The sequence below is a fragment of the Schistocerca cancellata genome, chromosome 8 (genome assembly GCF_023864275.1).
Source record: "Schistocerca cancellata isolate TAMUIC-IGC-003103 chromosome 8, iqSchCanc2.1, whole genome shotgun sequence".
Taxonomy (NCBI): Eukaryota; Metazoa; Arthropoda; class Insecta; order Orthoptera; family Acrididae; genus Schistocerca; species Schistocerca cancellata.
Window position 1 is genome coordinate 226718335 of NC_064633.1, and position 17023 is coordinate 226735357.

At 38.3% G+C, this 17023-nt stretch overlaps 1 protein-coding gene across 1 annotated transcript in view; it reads left to right on the top strand.

The window, feature by feature from the left end:
- The window catches only part of LOC126095773 (sodium channel protein para), a 923047-nt gene that overhangs the window by 733862 nt on the left and 172162 nt on the right, over positions 1–17023 (top strand). Inside the window, exon 27 of the mRNA XM_049910580.1 lies at positions 466–660. Within this exon, the coding sequence (XP_049766537.1) occupies positions 466–660 (195 nt within the window). The remainder of the gene's footprint in view (positions 1–465; positions 661–17023) is intronic.

The window sequence follows — 17023 nt, forward strand, 5'->3', positions numbered from 1 at the left end:
TGAGTCGTGCCAGATATGTCTCAAACATTTATAAGCATTTAACTTTGTGACATTAATTGTAAACATGTATTAAAACCATTATTTTTTAGTAGAATTATAGAAAGGACAATGTACAAGTATGTGTGGCTTGTGGCCATTGTTTAACTTAAAAAAGGTGTTTATTACATTGTACAGGAGTTCAAATGCATAGGAATGTTGCTGGAAAGGTGATAACATAGGACTGATTTTCCCCTACTGTGTAAAAGTTTGTGTTACTGTTGACCTCAAAGTAACAGGGAGAAACATTAAATTGAAATTGTGCATCCAATATTAGTGACATCAATTAAGAAAGAAAATTTCTAAACATGTAGTTGTAATCCAATGTTTTGTTTGAAATTCTTTTATGCAACTGATAATGTGATGTTTTATATAAGTGTTGATGATTTTTTCTTACTACATAAATCTGATGTATAATATAATTTGCAGTGTCAAGACTCCAACGACACTACATTAAGTCATGAAATTATCCCAGACAAGAACTCTTGTTTGGCAGAAAATTACACTTGGGTGAATTCACCGATGAATTTTGATCATGTTGGAAAAGCCTACTTATGCCTCTTTCAAGTTGCAACATTCAAAGGATGGATACAGATCATGAATGATGCTATAGATTCAAGAGAGGTAATCATTTTACAAGCATATAAAATAAATTTGCATGTCAATAAAGGTTCTGTCGTTATGTTTGTATTAAAGTGATATGCAATGAACATCTCTCCCAGTCAGCATTTCCAGTTGTTTCTAGCTTAGCTGTCAACAGATTCTCATCTTTAGTACCTTCAAATGAATAATGTTTACTGCTTTTTTGAGTAGTTGAAGTGCTGAGTCATTAATAGGCACATAAACAAGACTGAACAGTGTTTGCTTTCTTTGGAGTTATTAAGTACACATACATGGACAAGCACCCGAATGGCTACATTGTCTCAGACAATGGGGTAATTCTTCTGGTGAATAAATAATGTTTATATGGTGGGGGGAGGGTGGGGATGTCAGTGAGAACAATTACAGGCATCTCTAAACAGTCATGCTGGCAGCATTTCTAAGAGCTAAAGATATGAAGTGTTCTTTCCCTCTATAGTAAAGCCTGTCTCCTCTCAATAAAAAAGAAAACAGCCAGAGAATTTAAGTTCTCCACCATGTTATGTAACAAGCAACAGAAATGACATTGACTTAGAATATACTAGATTAAGTAAGTCACAAAATAGTCTCAAATATACTGGCTGAAAGCTATGTAATAAACTTCTCCTGGCAATGAGAGATGTACCTTACAACTCCTTTAAGAGGTATTTACAGAATCTAGTAATCAACAGCTGTGTTTATGATGTTCTGTAATAGTGTTGTGTCCAAAACCAAACATTTAATTTTTAATTTAATATATAAATGTAATTTATAAATTTTAATGTAAAATTTCATTATTGTATACATGTCAATACCCGTATCATGTACATTATTAGTGGTTGGTGAATAAATGAAAAGAATGAAGGCAGAGATTCGAAGGGAAGTTTGGTAAAAAGTGGCTGACAGCTGGAGGGGATGACTTCAGGCACAGGTGAGCTTATTTTAGCCACAGACTGGAGAGGGGGGGGGGGGGGGGCTGTACATAATGCACAGTGACGTGGGGGAATGAGTTGAGATGGGGGAGATAGAAGAGAGGAAGAGGAAGGCTGCAGAGAAGAACTTCTCAGAGCAGGATTGGTGAAGTAAGGGTCAGGGCAGGGATGGAACTTCTCTAAATTATGTAGATGGGGATTGTCCTTGCAACACATTCTTTGATCCCATAATCTGGCCCAAATCTGTGCTAGCTCTTGCCCCACATCCACAAATGTCCCTTCCTAATTACTCTAAATACACTCACCCCGCATTCATACACTCCTCTCTGATAACCTATAATGATAGTGAGCCACTGGTATTTGTTGCGGGAACTCTGAACAATGCTGGATACTTTCAGAGCATCATCAAGCCTATTATATTGCCCTATGTGGAGCATGAATAAGATTCACTTTTTAAGCAGAGTAATTCCCATGCACACATTTCACACAATATCCATTGCATTCCACAGGATGTTCATCAATTACTCTGGTCAGTGGGACTGTCAGAGCTGTCCTCCAACGGTCACTCGGTCCAGTCTATGATACCAGATACATTTCTTTACCAGCTGCATCAGAACTTTGAGACCTAGTCACATACAAGCAATGTGAGCCTAGGAAACTGGCCATTTATGACATTATTTGTGTTTAACACATCTTAAAGCATAATAAAAAGCAAAGTTAAGGCACAATACCGTTTATAAAAGAACAAGCTTCGAGCATTACATCTTTATACCACTCTGATTGATAATAGATTTCCTATACATATAGTAAGTGTGAAGCAGCTGGAATCTTACTGTTAAAGGACAGTTCATTTGTAATGGATAGCTTTAATAACTACTTTTTAAAAATATGTGAGAAAATTGGTGCAAATAGTTCAGAAGAGAAAGCAGAACAGTAGACCAAAGAAGTTATACAGAGAACATTTAGTGAAATTAAAATTTAGTCCCACGTCTCCACCTGAAATACAAATGATCATGAAGACTCTAAAAAATAAATGATGATACGGGGTCGATATCATCTCCAGTAAGACACAGATAAACTTTGGCCGTATAACACATGACATTCGTAGTACCTTATGAAGTGCATAGTTAATTCAGAGCATTTTACCAGCCGGATCAAGATATGTCATTGTGAGGCCTCACCATAAGAATGGTGATTCCATAGATGACAATAACTAACACCCAGTGTCACTTCTTACACCATATTCTAAAATATTTGAGAAGGTAATATTCTCCAGGTTGTCACCCACTTGTGTAGTAATACAATATTTGACAAATGGCAGATTGGATTTCAAAAATACCACTGTACCAAATCAGATACTTGTACGTTTACTGTGCACATTGCAGAATATCACCAATTGGGATCTTCTGTGATTTATCAAAGGAATCTGATTATCTCAATCATAATGTTCTATTGGGGAAGTGAAATTTATTTGGAATACATAGTTCTGCACATACCCCATTCAGTCCTTAGTTAATAATCACAATGCAGAAAATTATGCTAATCTGTTTGCATAACACAGTGAGGGATACTGCACCATCTGCATGGGGAAAAATTACAGTGGAAGTCCCTCAGGGTCTGACCATTTTCCAACCACTGTTCTTGTTTTATGATAACGATCTACCACTTTATTTGAATCAATTAGCAGATTTAGTCCTGTTTGCAAATGATAGCAGGGTTATGACAGGTTCTGGAAATTGGGGATTATCAGAGAATTTCAAACACATCAGCGAAATATCTGGGAAATTTGAAGAAAAAACACTGGAAAAAATCTCTTCTTCGTCTCAGTGGATGAAATGGTTTGTTTACTGAAGTGTCATGCATCGTCGCTGGCTGGGTGCAGCTGAGTACGTTCCCCGCTTCCCTACTATCTTATTGCTACTTATTGCTTCTGCCCTTCCTACCATTTCCCTCAGCTTACAGTCAGTGCTGCCACCACTTCTTGCCACTGGCCTCAACAAGAGGCAGGGAGGCGTGAGGAGTGGTTTGTTTGGATCTGATTCTCAGAGACTGTAGAAGCTGGAGACGACAGTCAAGTGTGTGTAAGTTGTGCCTGAGTGATTGTGTGAATGTGTGTATGCTCTTGTTTTCTGACAAAAGATATGGCTGAAAATTTAGTTGTGAGAGTGTGAATGTCTTTTCTATGTGCCTGTCTGCAGCTCAGCAACCATCTCCACTGTAAGTTGCTGCCATCCTCATTATTATTAATTCTCAGAGTATTTGAACAAGTTATCTGGTGCATGTATTGACCACTGTGGTCTCATTTCATCAACATGCTGTCAGTGGCTCATGAGTGTTTGGCCACTGGAGTGGATTTCCGCAACAGACCCAAATCACAGGCCGTTTCTGAGGTCAAGCTTCTACATGCATCTGTAACTCCTTTTCTTTTAATAAGTTAGACAAATTTTGGATTGGCCCCGCCGATCTGAAGTCATTCGGTTTGCACTAATGTGCAGGCCCTGCCCATCGGATCTAGTCTCACCAATCTGCCAGCAGGCCGGTCTGTTCATGTGTGGTATAATGCAGCAGATTTTCATGGTTTATCCATGGTCCCAGGACTGCGGTGTTCCTCAGCTGGCCAGAGGCCATGAGCAATTGATTTCAGGAACTGCGATTGTCTCACCTCAAGTATGTTGTACAGTGTGGCATTTTATAGACATTTTATTTGTTCTAGTACATTTTGACACTTCAAAAGTATCTTAGAAAGTATGGACATTAAGAACAAGAAAATTGTGTCAGTTGCCGGCAGTTTGTACGCTATGTACTCATATGTTTCTTGAAAGAAAAATCACAAAATACCTTTAAAAAATAGATATAACACAGTGGGTAATAACCAGTGATAATGAACATAGTAGTAGTGGTCACCTACAGTTTTGGTTTACACAATTCTTTCCCTCCATTTCAAGAGGTCTACTTTTTTCTGAGGTTAATCAGTAAAGGTATTTTAAATGTCTTGCAACTCCGAGAAAATGTGTATTTTTGTCATCAAATGTGTTTCATTTTATTGAAATGAAAAAACATCAGTTGTCTTAATGAAGCACATATACCGTTTGGCTTGCTTTCTCCATCTAAAAACAGTTCATTATGAAAGATATTGATATTAGTACTTAAAAATTTTTTCTCACATCAGAAAATGCCATCTGCTTGAAAGTTTTTTTTAGATATTTCCTCATTTGCACTATTGTTTCTTGTGCTGTGGCGGCAAATACCTCTTAACTTACCCTTGAGATCTCAAAATTTGTCAGGGGAAAATGATAAAACTTGCCTGGAAATCAGGGAATTTCACTTGGGAAACTTGTGGCAACCCTGGATATAAGCATTTAGGCGTGCAGGTTGATGAAACTAAGTTGTTGTTGTTGTGGTCTTCAGTCCTGGGACTGGTTTGGTGCAGCTTTCCACGCTACTCTATCCTGTGCAAGCTTCATCTCACAGTACCTACCACAACCTACATCCTTCTGAATCTGCTTAGTGTATTCATCTCTTGGTCTCCCTCTACGATTTTTACCCTCCATGCTGCCCTCCAGTACTAAATTGATGATCCCTTGATGCCTCAGAGCATGTTCTACCAACCGATCCCTTCTTATAGTCAAGTTGTGCCACAAACTCCTCTACTCCCCAGTTCTATGCAATACTTCCTCATCAGTGATGTGATCTACACATCTAATCTTCAGCATTCTTCTGTAGCACCACATTTCAAACGCTTCTATTTTCTTTTTGTCCAAACTATTTATCGTCCATGTTTCACTTCCATGCATGGCTACACTCCATACAAATACTTTCAGAAATGACTTCCTGACACTTAAATCTATACTCGATGTTAACAAATTTCTCTTCTTCAGAAACGCTTTCCTTGCCATTGCCAGTCTACATTTTATATCCTCTCTACTTCGACCATCATCAGTTATTTTGTTCCCCAAATAACAAAACTCCTTTACTACTTTAAGTATCTCATTTCCTAATCAAATTCCTCAGCATCACCCGACTTAATTCGACTACATTTCATTATCCTCATTTTGCTTTTGTTGATGTTTATCTTAAATCCTCTTTTCAATGCACTGTCCATTCCATGCAATTGATCTTCCAAGTCCTTTGCTGTCTCTGATAGAATTACAGTGTCATCGGCGAACCTCAAAGTTTTCATTTCTTCTCCATGGATTTTAATACCTACTCTGAATTTTTCTTTTGTTTCCTTTACTGCTTGCTCAATATACAGATTGAATAACATTGGGGAGAGGCTACAACCCTGTCTCACTCCCTTCCCAACCACTGCTTCCCTTTCATGTCCCTCGACTCTTATAACTGCCATCTGGTTTCTGTACAAATTGTAAATAGCGTTTCGCTCCCTGTATTTGACCCCTTCCACTTTCAGAATTTGAAAGAGAGTATTCCAGTCAACACTGTCAAAAGCTTTCTCTAAGTCTACAAATGCTATAAACATTTGCCTTTCTTGAACCTATCTTCTATGAGAAGTCATAGGGTCAATATTGCCTCACGTGTTCCAATATTTCTACGGAATCCAAAGTGGTCTTCCCAGAGGTCGGCTTCTACCAGTTTTTCCATTCGTCTGTAAAGAACTCACGTTAGTATTTTGCAGCTGTGACTTGTTAAACTGATGGTTCGGTAATTTTCACATCTGTCAACACCTGCTTTCTTTGGGATTGGAATTATTATATCCTTCTTGAAGTATGGGGGTATTTCGTCTGTCTCATACATCTTGCTCATGAGATGGTAGAGTTTTGTCAGGACTGGTTCTCCCAAGGCTGTCAGTAATTCCAATGGAATGTTGTCTACTACTGGGGCCTTGCTTCGACTCAGGCGTTTCAGTGCTCTGTCAAACTCTTCGTGCAATATCATATCTCCCATTTCATCTTCATCTACATCCTTTTTCATTTCCATAATATTGTCCTCAAGTACATCGCACTTGTGTAGACCCTCTATATACTCCTTCCACCTTCCTGGTTTCCATTTTTTGCTTAGAACTGGATTTCCATCTGAGCTCTTGATATTCATACAAGTGGTTCTCTTTTCTCCAAAGGTCTCTTTAATTTTCCTGTTGGCAGTATCTATCTTACACCTAGTGAGATTAGCCTCTACATCCTTACATTTGTTCTCCAGCCATCCCTGCTTAGCCATTTTGCACTTCCTGTAGATCTCATTTTTGAGACGTTTCTATTCTTTTTTGCCTGCTTCATTTACTGTTTTTTTATATTTTCTCCTTTCATCAATTAAATTCAATATTTCTTCTGTTACCCAAGGAATTCTACTAGCCCTTGTCTTTTTACCTACTTGATCCTCTGCTGCCTTCTCTACTTCATCCCTCATAGCTACCCATTCTTCTTCTACTGTATTTCTTCCCCCCATTCCTGTCAGTTGTTCCCTTATGCTCTCCCTGAAACTCTGTACAACCTCTGGTTTAGTCAATTTATCCAGGTCCCATCTCCTTAAATTCCTACCTTTTTGCAGTTTCTTCTGTTTTAATCTACAGTTCATAACCAATAGATTGTGGTCAGAGTCCACATCTGCCCCTGGAAATGTCTTACAATTTAAGTATACAACCTTCTTTCATGATTCTTGAACCGAGTGTTAGCTATGATTAAGTTATGCTTTGTGTAAAATTCTACCAGGTGGCTTCCTCTTTCATTTCTTACCCCCAATCTATATTCACCTATTACGTTTCCTTCTCTCCGTTTTCCTACTCTCGAATTCCAGTCACCCATGACTATTAAATTTTCATCTCCCTTCACTATCTGAATAATTTCTTTTATCTCATCATACATTCCATCAATTTCTTCATCATCTGCAGAGCTAGTTGGCATATAAACTTGTACTACTGTAGAAGGCGTGGGCTTCGTGTCTATCTCGGCCACAATAATGTGTTCACTATGCTGTTTCTAGTAGCTTACCCATACTCTTATTTTTTTATTCATCATTAAACCTACTCCTGCATTACCCCTATTTGATTTTGTATTTATAACCCTGTATTCACCTGACCAAAAGTCTTGTTCCTCCTGCCACCGAACTTCACTAATTCCCACTATATCTCACTTTAACCTATCCATTTCCCTTTTTAAATTTTCTAACCTACCTGCCCAATTAAGGGATCTGACATTCCATGCTCCGATCCGTAGAACGCCAGTTTTCTTTCTCCTGATGAAACTTAGACTGGAAAAAAAACCATACTAGACCTGCTAAAGTCTTTAGGTTCAGCTGCTTCTACCATGAGAATAATTTCCAACTTTGGGGATACAGAAGTCAGTGCGTTAACATATTTTGTGTATATTCATTCAATGATGTCTTATGGGATAACATTTTGGGGTAACTCCTTTCACAGGCAAAGGATTCATTGTACAAAAAAAAGTAATTAGTATTAGTTATCAGGATCACATACATACATCATGTAGGCATCTCTTTCAGCAGCTGTAAATATTAACCACAGCCTAAATGTATATTTAATCACTTGTGAAGTCTGTTATCTACAGTCTGTTTAAGTTTGAGAGTAACAGAGATATTCACAAGTACAACACAAGAAGGAAAAATGATCTCCATTACCCTGTAATGAATCTAACATTGGCATGGAAAGAGTTAAAATATGTAGCTACAAAACTCTTTGACAGTCTACTCCTTGAATTAAAATATCCAAAAGATAACAGAAGAGTTTTCAGTGTTGATTAAAGATAATTCTTTTTAACAATTCCTTCTGTACAGCAGAGGAGTTCATGAGAGTTCATGAATAGGAATAATTAGTCATTTATACAGAATAAAGACCTGTAAATGAACAGCATGTAGCAAAATAAATATTTTTTCAGTTTCTAAAATATGAGAATTATGCTTATCAAATTCATATATTCATCACATAACTAATGAACATATGATGGCATGGGAAATGGCTCAGACAATAATGCACTGATATGATTCATAAGAACATTTTACTCCATTGCTACAGTCAGAAAAACAAGCAGCTCAGTGCACACCACTGCTGAGGAAGCAACTTCATCATGTGTCCACCAAAACTTATTAGCGTAGCTGAATCCCAGTTTGTATTTACCACTAACAATGTCTTAATAATAATAATAATCTTTATTTGTCCATATTAACTTCACAGTGTTGGGTGTCATCTCCTTTTTTTTGCAATGAAATCATGCCTTACATGTAGTTAAAATATACCTAAGTGGCACCTTATATACTCTTATATAAATATTTACTGTCAGTAATATACTGCAGTATACAAAAGTAGAACTATCTGTATTGCAGCTCAGAGTTCTTTAAGTTAGTATAAATATCTGTCAATTAACAACTGTTTCATTTGTCCTTAGAAATATTGTATTTGAATGCTGTATATTATTTGGAAACTTGTTACAGAATTGTCTCCCAATTTTGAAGGGACTGTGACCTGTAGCTCTTTTATTAGTCAGTATCCTATGATAGTCCCAACTGGTTCATGTATTGTAATTATTTATGTCTCTGTTCATTATACTTATTTCATAATTTTCTTTTACAAACATATGGTGTTAAGGACATACAATGAATACACAGTTAGTAAATTATAATTTAGGAAGTAGTCCCCACAGTACTGGCGTTTGCTTGTATTAGCGATTATCCTAACTGTTCTATTTTGAAACCTGAAAACCCTATCCATGTAGACTATGGGTGCTCCACCCCAAATCTCAGTCATATATTGCAAATGTGAGCGACTTAAACTGTAGTACATGTGTTTAAGGATTGTATGCCTCTGTGTGTGTGGGGGCGGGGGGGTAGTATATATTTGCAAGAAGTTTTAGAAAATAAATATTGTTAGTAACCTTTTTACAGATGTAGCTGATATGCTCTTTCCATTGAGATGTTCGTCAATCAAAATCCCTAAAAATTTATGTTTATCAGATGTTTCATCTGCAGAAAGTAATCCAATATGAATATTATTATAATTCAACAAGAATTTTATTAGTACGGTCTTGCCCTTATTCAGAGTAAGTTTGTTCATTATTAGATATTCTGTTATCATTTCAGAGTTCTCTTTATTGCTTTGGAATGCTAGCTACTCAGTATGGTCCCAGATAATAAATGATATGTCATCAGCATAGTTCACTATTTTGTGTTTTGTGGCTGTGTTATGTGTCATTAATATATGCTAGAAACAAAAATGGTTCAATTGTACTTCCCTGTGGGACTCCATAGTTCAGAGTTCTGTTTGCTGATTTTACTGTTTGGATATTACTTTCTTTGTTATAACTTAGTTTACTGCACTGTTTTCTGTCTTGGAGATAAGAACTTAAGTATTTTAGTGCTACTGCTCATATAACACAAGTTTCTAACTTGGATAATAGTACTGCATGATTCACAGAATCAAATGCTTTAGACAAATCTAGAAAAGTCCCAATGCAGTCTGTTCAACAGTTCATGGAAAAGAGTTGGTACTGCTGTTATTGTGGATCAGCCTTTTCAGAACTCATGCTGTGAGTTGTTTAATAGATTCTAGTTGTTTAATAGATTGTATTTACAGAAGAAGGATACCATTTGGTCTCTCTTTCAAGCAGCTTGCTAAGTGTTGAAGTCAGTGAGATTGGCCTGTAATTATTTATGACAGACTTCAAGAAGAGTATAATAATTATAACCCCAAAGAAAGCTGGTGCTGACAGGTGTGAAAATTACCAAACTATTGGTTTACTAAGTCACGGTTGCAAAATGCTAACATGAGTTCTTTACAGGCGAATGGAAAAACTGGTAGAATGCTGCATCGGGGAAGATCAGTGTGCCTTCCAGAGAAATGTAGGAACACGCAAGGAAATACTGACCCTATGACTTCTCATAGAAGATAGGTTCAAGAAAGGCAAATGTTTATAGCATTTGTAGACTTAGAGAAAGCTTTTGAAAGTGTTGACTGGAATACTCTCTTTCAAATTCTGAAGGTGGTAGGGGTAAAAAACAGGGAGCAAAAGGCTATTTACAATTTGTACAGAAACCAGATGGCAGTTATAAGAGTTGAGGGGGACGAAAGGGAAGCAGCGGTTGAGAAGGGAGTGAGACAGATCTGTAGCCTATGCCCAATATTATTCAATCTGTATATTGAGCAAGCAGTAAAGGAAACAAAAGAAAAATTTGGAGTAGGAATTAAAGCCTGAGGAGAAGAAATGAAAGCTTTGAGGTTTGTGATGACATTGTACTTCTGTCAGAGACAGCAAATGACTTGGAAGAGCAGTTGAATGGAATATACAGTGTCTTGAAAGAAGGATGTAAAATGAACATCAACAAAAACAAAATGAGGATAATGGAATGTAGCCGAATTAAATCAGGTGATACTGAGGGAATTAGATTGGAAAATGAGACACTTGAAGTAGTAGATGAGTTTTGCTATTTGGGAAACAAAATAACTGATGACTGTCGAAGTAGGGAAGAGATAAAATGTAGATTGGCTGTTGCAACGGAAGCATTTGTGAAGAAGAGAAATTTGTTAACATCGAGTATAGATTTAAGTGTCAGGAAGTCATTTCTGAATGCATTTGTATGGAGTGTAGCCATGCATGGAAGTGAAACACTGACATTAACTAGTTTAGACAAGAAGAGAATAGAAGTTTTAGAAATGTGGTGCTACAAAAGAATGCTGAAGATCAGCTGGGTAGATCAGATAACTAATGAGGAAGTAGCAATTGTGACTTGTATCCTTCACTAGTGAGGAAGTACTGAATAGAAACGGGGAGAAGAAGAATTTGTGTCACAATTTGGCTAGAAGGAGGGATCGGTTGGTAGGATACATCTGAAGCATCAAGGGAGAAATTGTAGAGGGAGATGAAGAATACACTAAGCAGATTCAGAAGGATGTAAGTTGCAGTAGTTATTTGGAGGTGAAGAGGTTTGTGCAGGATAGAGTAGCATGGAGAGCTGCGTGGAGGGTAAAAATCACTTCCTTACAAGTCACCCAAATGACCTATTCCAATATGCCGAACAAAGAAGGAAATATAAGACAAAAAGACAAGGGCAGAATATATTGAAGATGATGCCAGGAGGCGCATAACAAGTGCCCGAACTAACCCATTTATAGCGCTCAGGAAATCCAAAGTCCCAGCAGCAAATACTATCTTAGTGGAATCATGGGAGAGCCACTTCAAAAACAACCTCAACCATCAAAGTTGGCCAACAGCTTTTGAACTAACTCCAGTTACAATGACGGCAAATCACACCCCCATAATGAAACAGGAAATACTTGAGACAATAACAATAGCAAAAAAACAGAAAGGCCCAAGGCCCAGACAGCATCTACAAGGGGCATTTGAAAAGTCTGTGCAAAGTCCGAGGGATGGTACCTCCGGCATGTATCAAGGTCATGTTTAGTTAGTAGCATCTTTGGAAAGAACGCACACCAAGTTTCCGCCATATTGGTCTATATGTTTGTGTTTGGCATTCGCGTTAATCAAGGAAGTCGAGTGATTGTCAAAAAATGCGCGAAAAAGAATTTCGTGTGGTGATTAAACATTACTTTATGAAAGGCAAAATACCTCAGGAGATTAAAGAGAAGCTTCATAAACATTACAGTTACTCTGCACCTTCGATTAGAACAATTTGTAAGTGGTTTCAAAATTTTCGTAGTGACCATATGGACACAAATGATGCTGAACGTTCTGGACGCCCTGTGGAGGTTACGACTCCAGAAATCATTGATAAAATCCATGATATGGTGATGGATGGCAGAAGAGTTAAGGTACATGAGATTGCTAGTGCTGTGGGCATATTGAATGATCGAGTACATAATATTTTGCATAAACATTTGGACATGAGAAAGCTATCCGCAAGATGGGTTCTGCGATTGCACATGCTTGACCAAAAACAGAGTCGTATGAAGTGTTGCAAGGATGGTTTGCAGCTGTCCAGGAAGAATCCACAGGACTTTAAGCATCGTTTCATCACTGTGTATGAAACATTGTAAATTACTATATTCCTGAGACCAAACAATAACCTAAACAATGGCTTACCAAGGGAGGATCTGCACCAAAAAAGGCAAAGACCATTCCTTTGGCCGGAAAGGTTATGGTGACTGTCTTTTGGGATTCGAAAGGGATAATCCTCATCAACTATCTGGAAAAGGGTAAAACTATTACAGGTGAATATCATTCATCATTATTGGACCATTTGAAAACCGAGCTGCAAGAAAAACGCCGGCAATTGGACCGGAAATAGGTCCTTTTCCATCATGACAATGCACCAGCACACACCTCAGCAGTTGTGGTTGCAAAATTAATAGAAATAGGATTCCAACTCGTTTCACATTCCCCCTATTCTCCAAATTTGGCTCCCTCGGACTACTATTATTTGTTCCCCAATTTGAAAAAACGGCTGGCGGGACAAAGCTTTTTATTCAAATGAGGAGGTGCTTGCAGCAACTAATAGTACTTTGCAGACTTGGACAATTCCTGTTATTCGGAAGGGATCAACAAGGTAGAAAAATAAAAAAGGTTTCCCGAAAACACGTAAGTACTTCTTATTTTTGCACGGACTTTTCAAACGCTCCTCATATATCAAACACCTAAAGGAATGACTTCATGTCATGCAAGAGTACTGGGTAGAACTATTCAACGAATGCATCCACTCTAGGAAAGTACCAGAGCAATGGAGGTCATCATTAATCAAGGTGATGTTCAAAGGGAAAGGAGACCCCAGTGATCCTGACTCATATTGATGTATAGCACTCGAGTATGCATCCTTCAAGGTATTCATAAAAATCTTAACAAACAGACTCACAAAGAAGACAGACTCACAAATACCAGAGAATCAATTCGGCTTCCAAAAAGGAAGAAGCACGCTACATGTCGTAAGCTACCTAATGGAGCAAGCACAAGATAAACTCAGACATCCAAGAAAGAAATGCTTTGTAGTCTTTGTGGACAACCACAAAGACTTTGACCTCATCGACAGAGCAACACTAGTGCAAAAACTCAATCATCTGAGAGCAACCACACACCCGTTGGCAATCACAATCTCAAATATCCTCAGACACAACAATATCCAAATATCAGACAGCATCGCTATATCTATTAACATAATCCAGACAAACGGACTTCTACAAGGAGATACAGTTAGTCCAACATTATTCAACATCGTGACCACAGACATCACAGACATAATCAGAGACAACTCAGCATCCCTTATTCTCTATGCGGACGACATGGCAATAGGCTCAGAAAATGCAGAAGAGCTCCAAGGTGTTCTCAGCAGGCTCACATTGAAAGAAATGGATTGCAAATAAACCACAGCAAAACCAAACAAATGACTTTTAGGAAAGGAGAGAAACATTCTTCCAGAAATACAATGACTCTGTACAATAAACCTTTAGAGGTAGTGCCAAAATTCAAGTATTTTGGTGTCTCCCTGCAAACTGCATCGTCATCCTTCAGTAACCATGTCAAAGAAAGAGCTGCCGCAGCAATAAAAGCCATCTACCATATCTAACAGCCTCAACAAATATCACTGGATACAGCAATATTACAGTGCAAGACAGCCATTTCCCTAATAGTTGCCTATGGGATCAGTATCATATGGGAAGAACTCATTCTAAGCGGCCTGATAACAATAGTAAAAGTCAAAGCTTGCTACATGAAAAGGATTTCTAGGCATCGGGAAGTCAGCATCCTCAAGGTTAACATATGTATTAACCAAGGAAAACTACTTCTTCGACAACATCAAAATGCAGTATTGGCTGTCAAATACCAAGCCCTAGGAGAGTGCACGTCAAACCCTCACTGAGAAGTGCAGAGCCATCTGGCCCGATTTCTACCCCACAGACGCCATAATGACGAATGAATGGAAACAAACAAACTAAAAGCTATGACATGTAGTAATGTGTTACGCCACTCATGGATTTCACCATAGACTCTGCCAAAACAAGAGATTTCACCAGCCAAATGAAGACTGTGTTTGTGATTTGTGTAAGGAACATTGTGAGAGAGATCATGCTCAAAACTGCAAAACGAGGAAAACCTCGATATAAATACTGGCTCTGGGATAACTTTTCATTTGTAATTTTAATTTGTCTTTGCACATTGCACACTTTTCAATTAGTAAATAAATTCTCCTGACAACACCCCTTCTAAGATCATCTTGTCATTCTTTTATGGGCAACACTATTCATAGTCTAAAAGATCAATTGGTCTCTTGTAGTTGCTTGTTCTCTGTGGATGTCACCTTTCAACCAACCCTACAGGCAAAATCCTAAAGCAGTAAGGTGGTCAAGAAATGTGATGATTTCCACAAATCCATCCATGGGGGAATGTTACATTTAAATGATGTGGCGCCTGCAACTAGAATTTGCAGGAACCCCATCGTGGAGAAGAACATACCCATCTTTGTTCCAAAGCAACCTGTTCCAATAACGCTGTAATCTTGTTTTCGAGGAAGTCTGCATAGTGGAGCACTATAAGATGATATGGTAACACAACAGGCCCAATCAACTGGTTGTTGTAAAATACATATTTGCACAAAGATGTTCTTGAAACTGTCTCTACAGAGGATAGTGGGTTTTTGTTTGACCTTCAGTGTATGTTACGAATGTTGTTAATATTGTCACTACTGAAAGTGGCTTCATCGGTAAGCCATATTAGTGGGACTACTCAGTGATTTTCAATTAACCAATGACAAAATTTGAATTGTCTACCTTCATTTCCTCTCAAATGTGAACTGAGGCCACATCTAAGTAATGCCCACCATATTCTTGTAAGTGGAACATCGATTTGTGCAGAACTTCTGCATGTGATTGTTAAATAACTCCAATCTCCCAGCTGAATAATATCTGCTACTTCATCCTCATTGGGTTCATTTGCATGTTCAGATGAAATATGACTGCTGAGTGTTGCAAAAGTTGGTACAGAGATACCACATAGACATACTCTGTGTTTAACTTTATGTGTGACATGGTTAAATGATACAGTAGAATTGGCCATGCAACTTGAACATCACTACAGAATGAACATCGATAAATAAATGCATAGCAACTGAAGTCCGATCATACAAAATGACAACTTATCTCTCTAAGCAATAAAAATTGGGCACGTGTTGTATGGAATGTGTTACTTAAAATAGTCTACGCTACACCCTCCTAAAGTATTTCAGTTCCTCCTAAAACTCCATATATGATCGGTTTCTTAACCATCTGCCTAAAAATAACAAACCGGTAGAGACAACCATGCTACAAATGTGGCAGTTTACCTATTGAGAGGTGTTGAATTGTACTTGGTGATGACTGGAGAGTCCACATCCATGAACCTGGACCCACCAAAGTTATAAGATCGACCCTGGTGTAAATGCCCATAATAGGGGTCCCAAATAAAATTCACTGATCAATATATAGTAAGCCCTGAGAACTTATTCACATCTGCTATGTGAGATTTAGAGTTGATACCCACAATGACCCCCCCATGAACCATGGACCTTGCCGTTGGTGGGGAGGCTTGCGTGCCTCAGCGATACAGATGGCTGTACCGTAGGTGCAACCACAACGGAGGGGTATCTGTTGAGAGGCCAGACAAACATGTGGTTCCTGAAGAGGGGCAGCAGCCTTTTAAGTAGTTGCAGGGGCAACAGTCTGGATGATTGACTGATTTGGCCTTGTAACATTAACCAAAACGGCCTTGCTGTGCTGGTACTGCGAACGGCTGAAAGCAAGGGGAAACTACAGCCGTAATTTTTCCTGAGGACATGCAGCTCTACTGTATGATTAAATGATGATGGCGTCCTCTTGGGTAAAATATTCCGGAGGTAAAATAGTCCCCCATTCGGATCTCCGGGCGGGAACTACTCAAGAGGACGTCGTTATCAGGAGAAAGAAAACTGGCGTTCTACGGATCGGAGCGTGGAATGTCAGATCACTTAATCGGGCAGGTAGGTTAGAAAATTTAAAAAGGGAGATGGATAGGTTAAAGTTAGATATAGTGGGAATTAGTGAAGTTCGGTGGCAGGAGGAACAAGACTTTTGGTCAGGTGATTACAGGGTTATAAATACAAAATCAAATAGGGGTAATGCAGGAGTAGGTTTAATAATGAATAAAAAAATAGGAGTGCTGGTTAGCTACTACAAACAGCATAGTGAACGCATTATTGTGGCCAAGATAGACACAAAACCCATGCCTACTACAGTAGTACAAGTTTATATGCCAACTAGCTCTGCAGATGATTAAGAAATAGATGAAATGTATGACGAGATAAAAGAAATTATTCAGGTAGTGAAGGGAGACGAAAATTTAATAGTCATGGGTGACTGGAATTCGTCAGTAGGAAAAGGGAGAGAAGGAAACATAGTAGGTGAATATGGATTGGGGGGAAGGAATGAAAGAGGAAGCCGCCTTGTAGAATTTTGCACAGAGCATAACTTAATCATAGCTAACACTTGGTTCAAGAATCATGAAAGGAGGCTGTATACA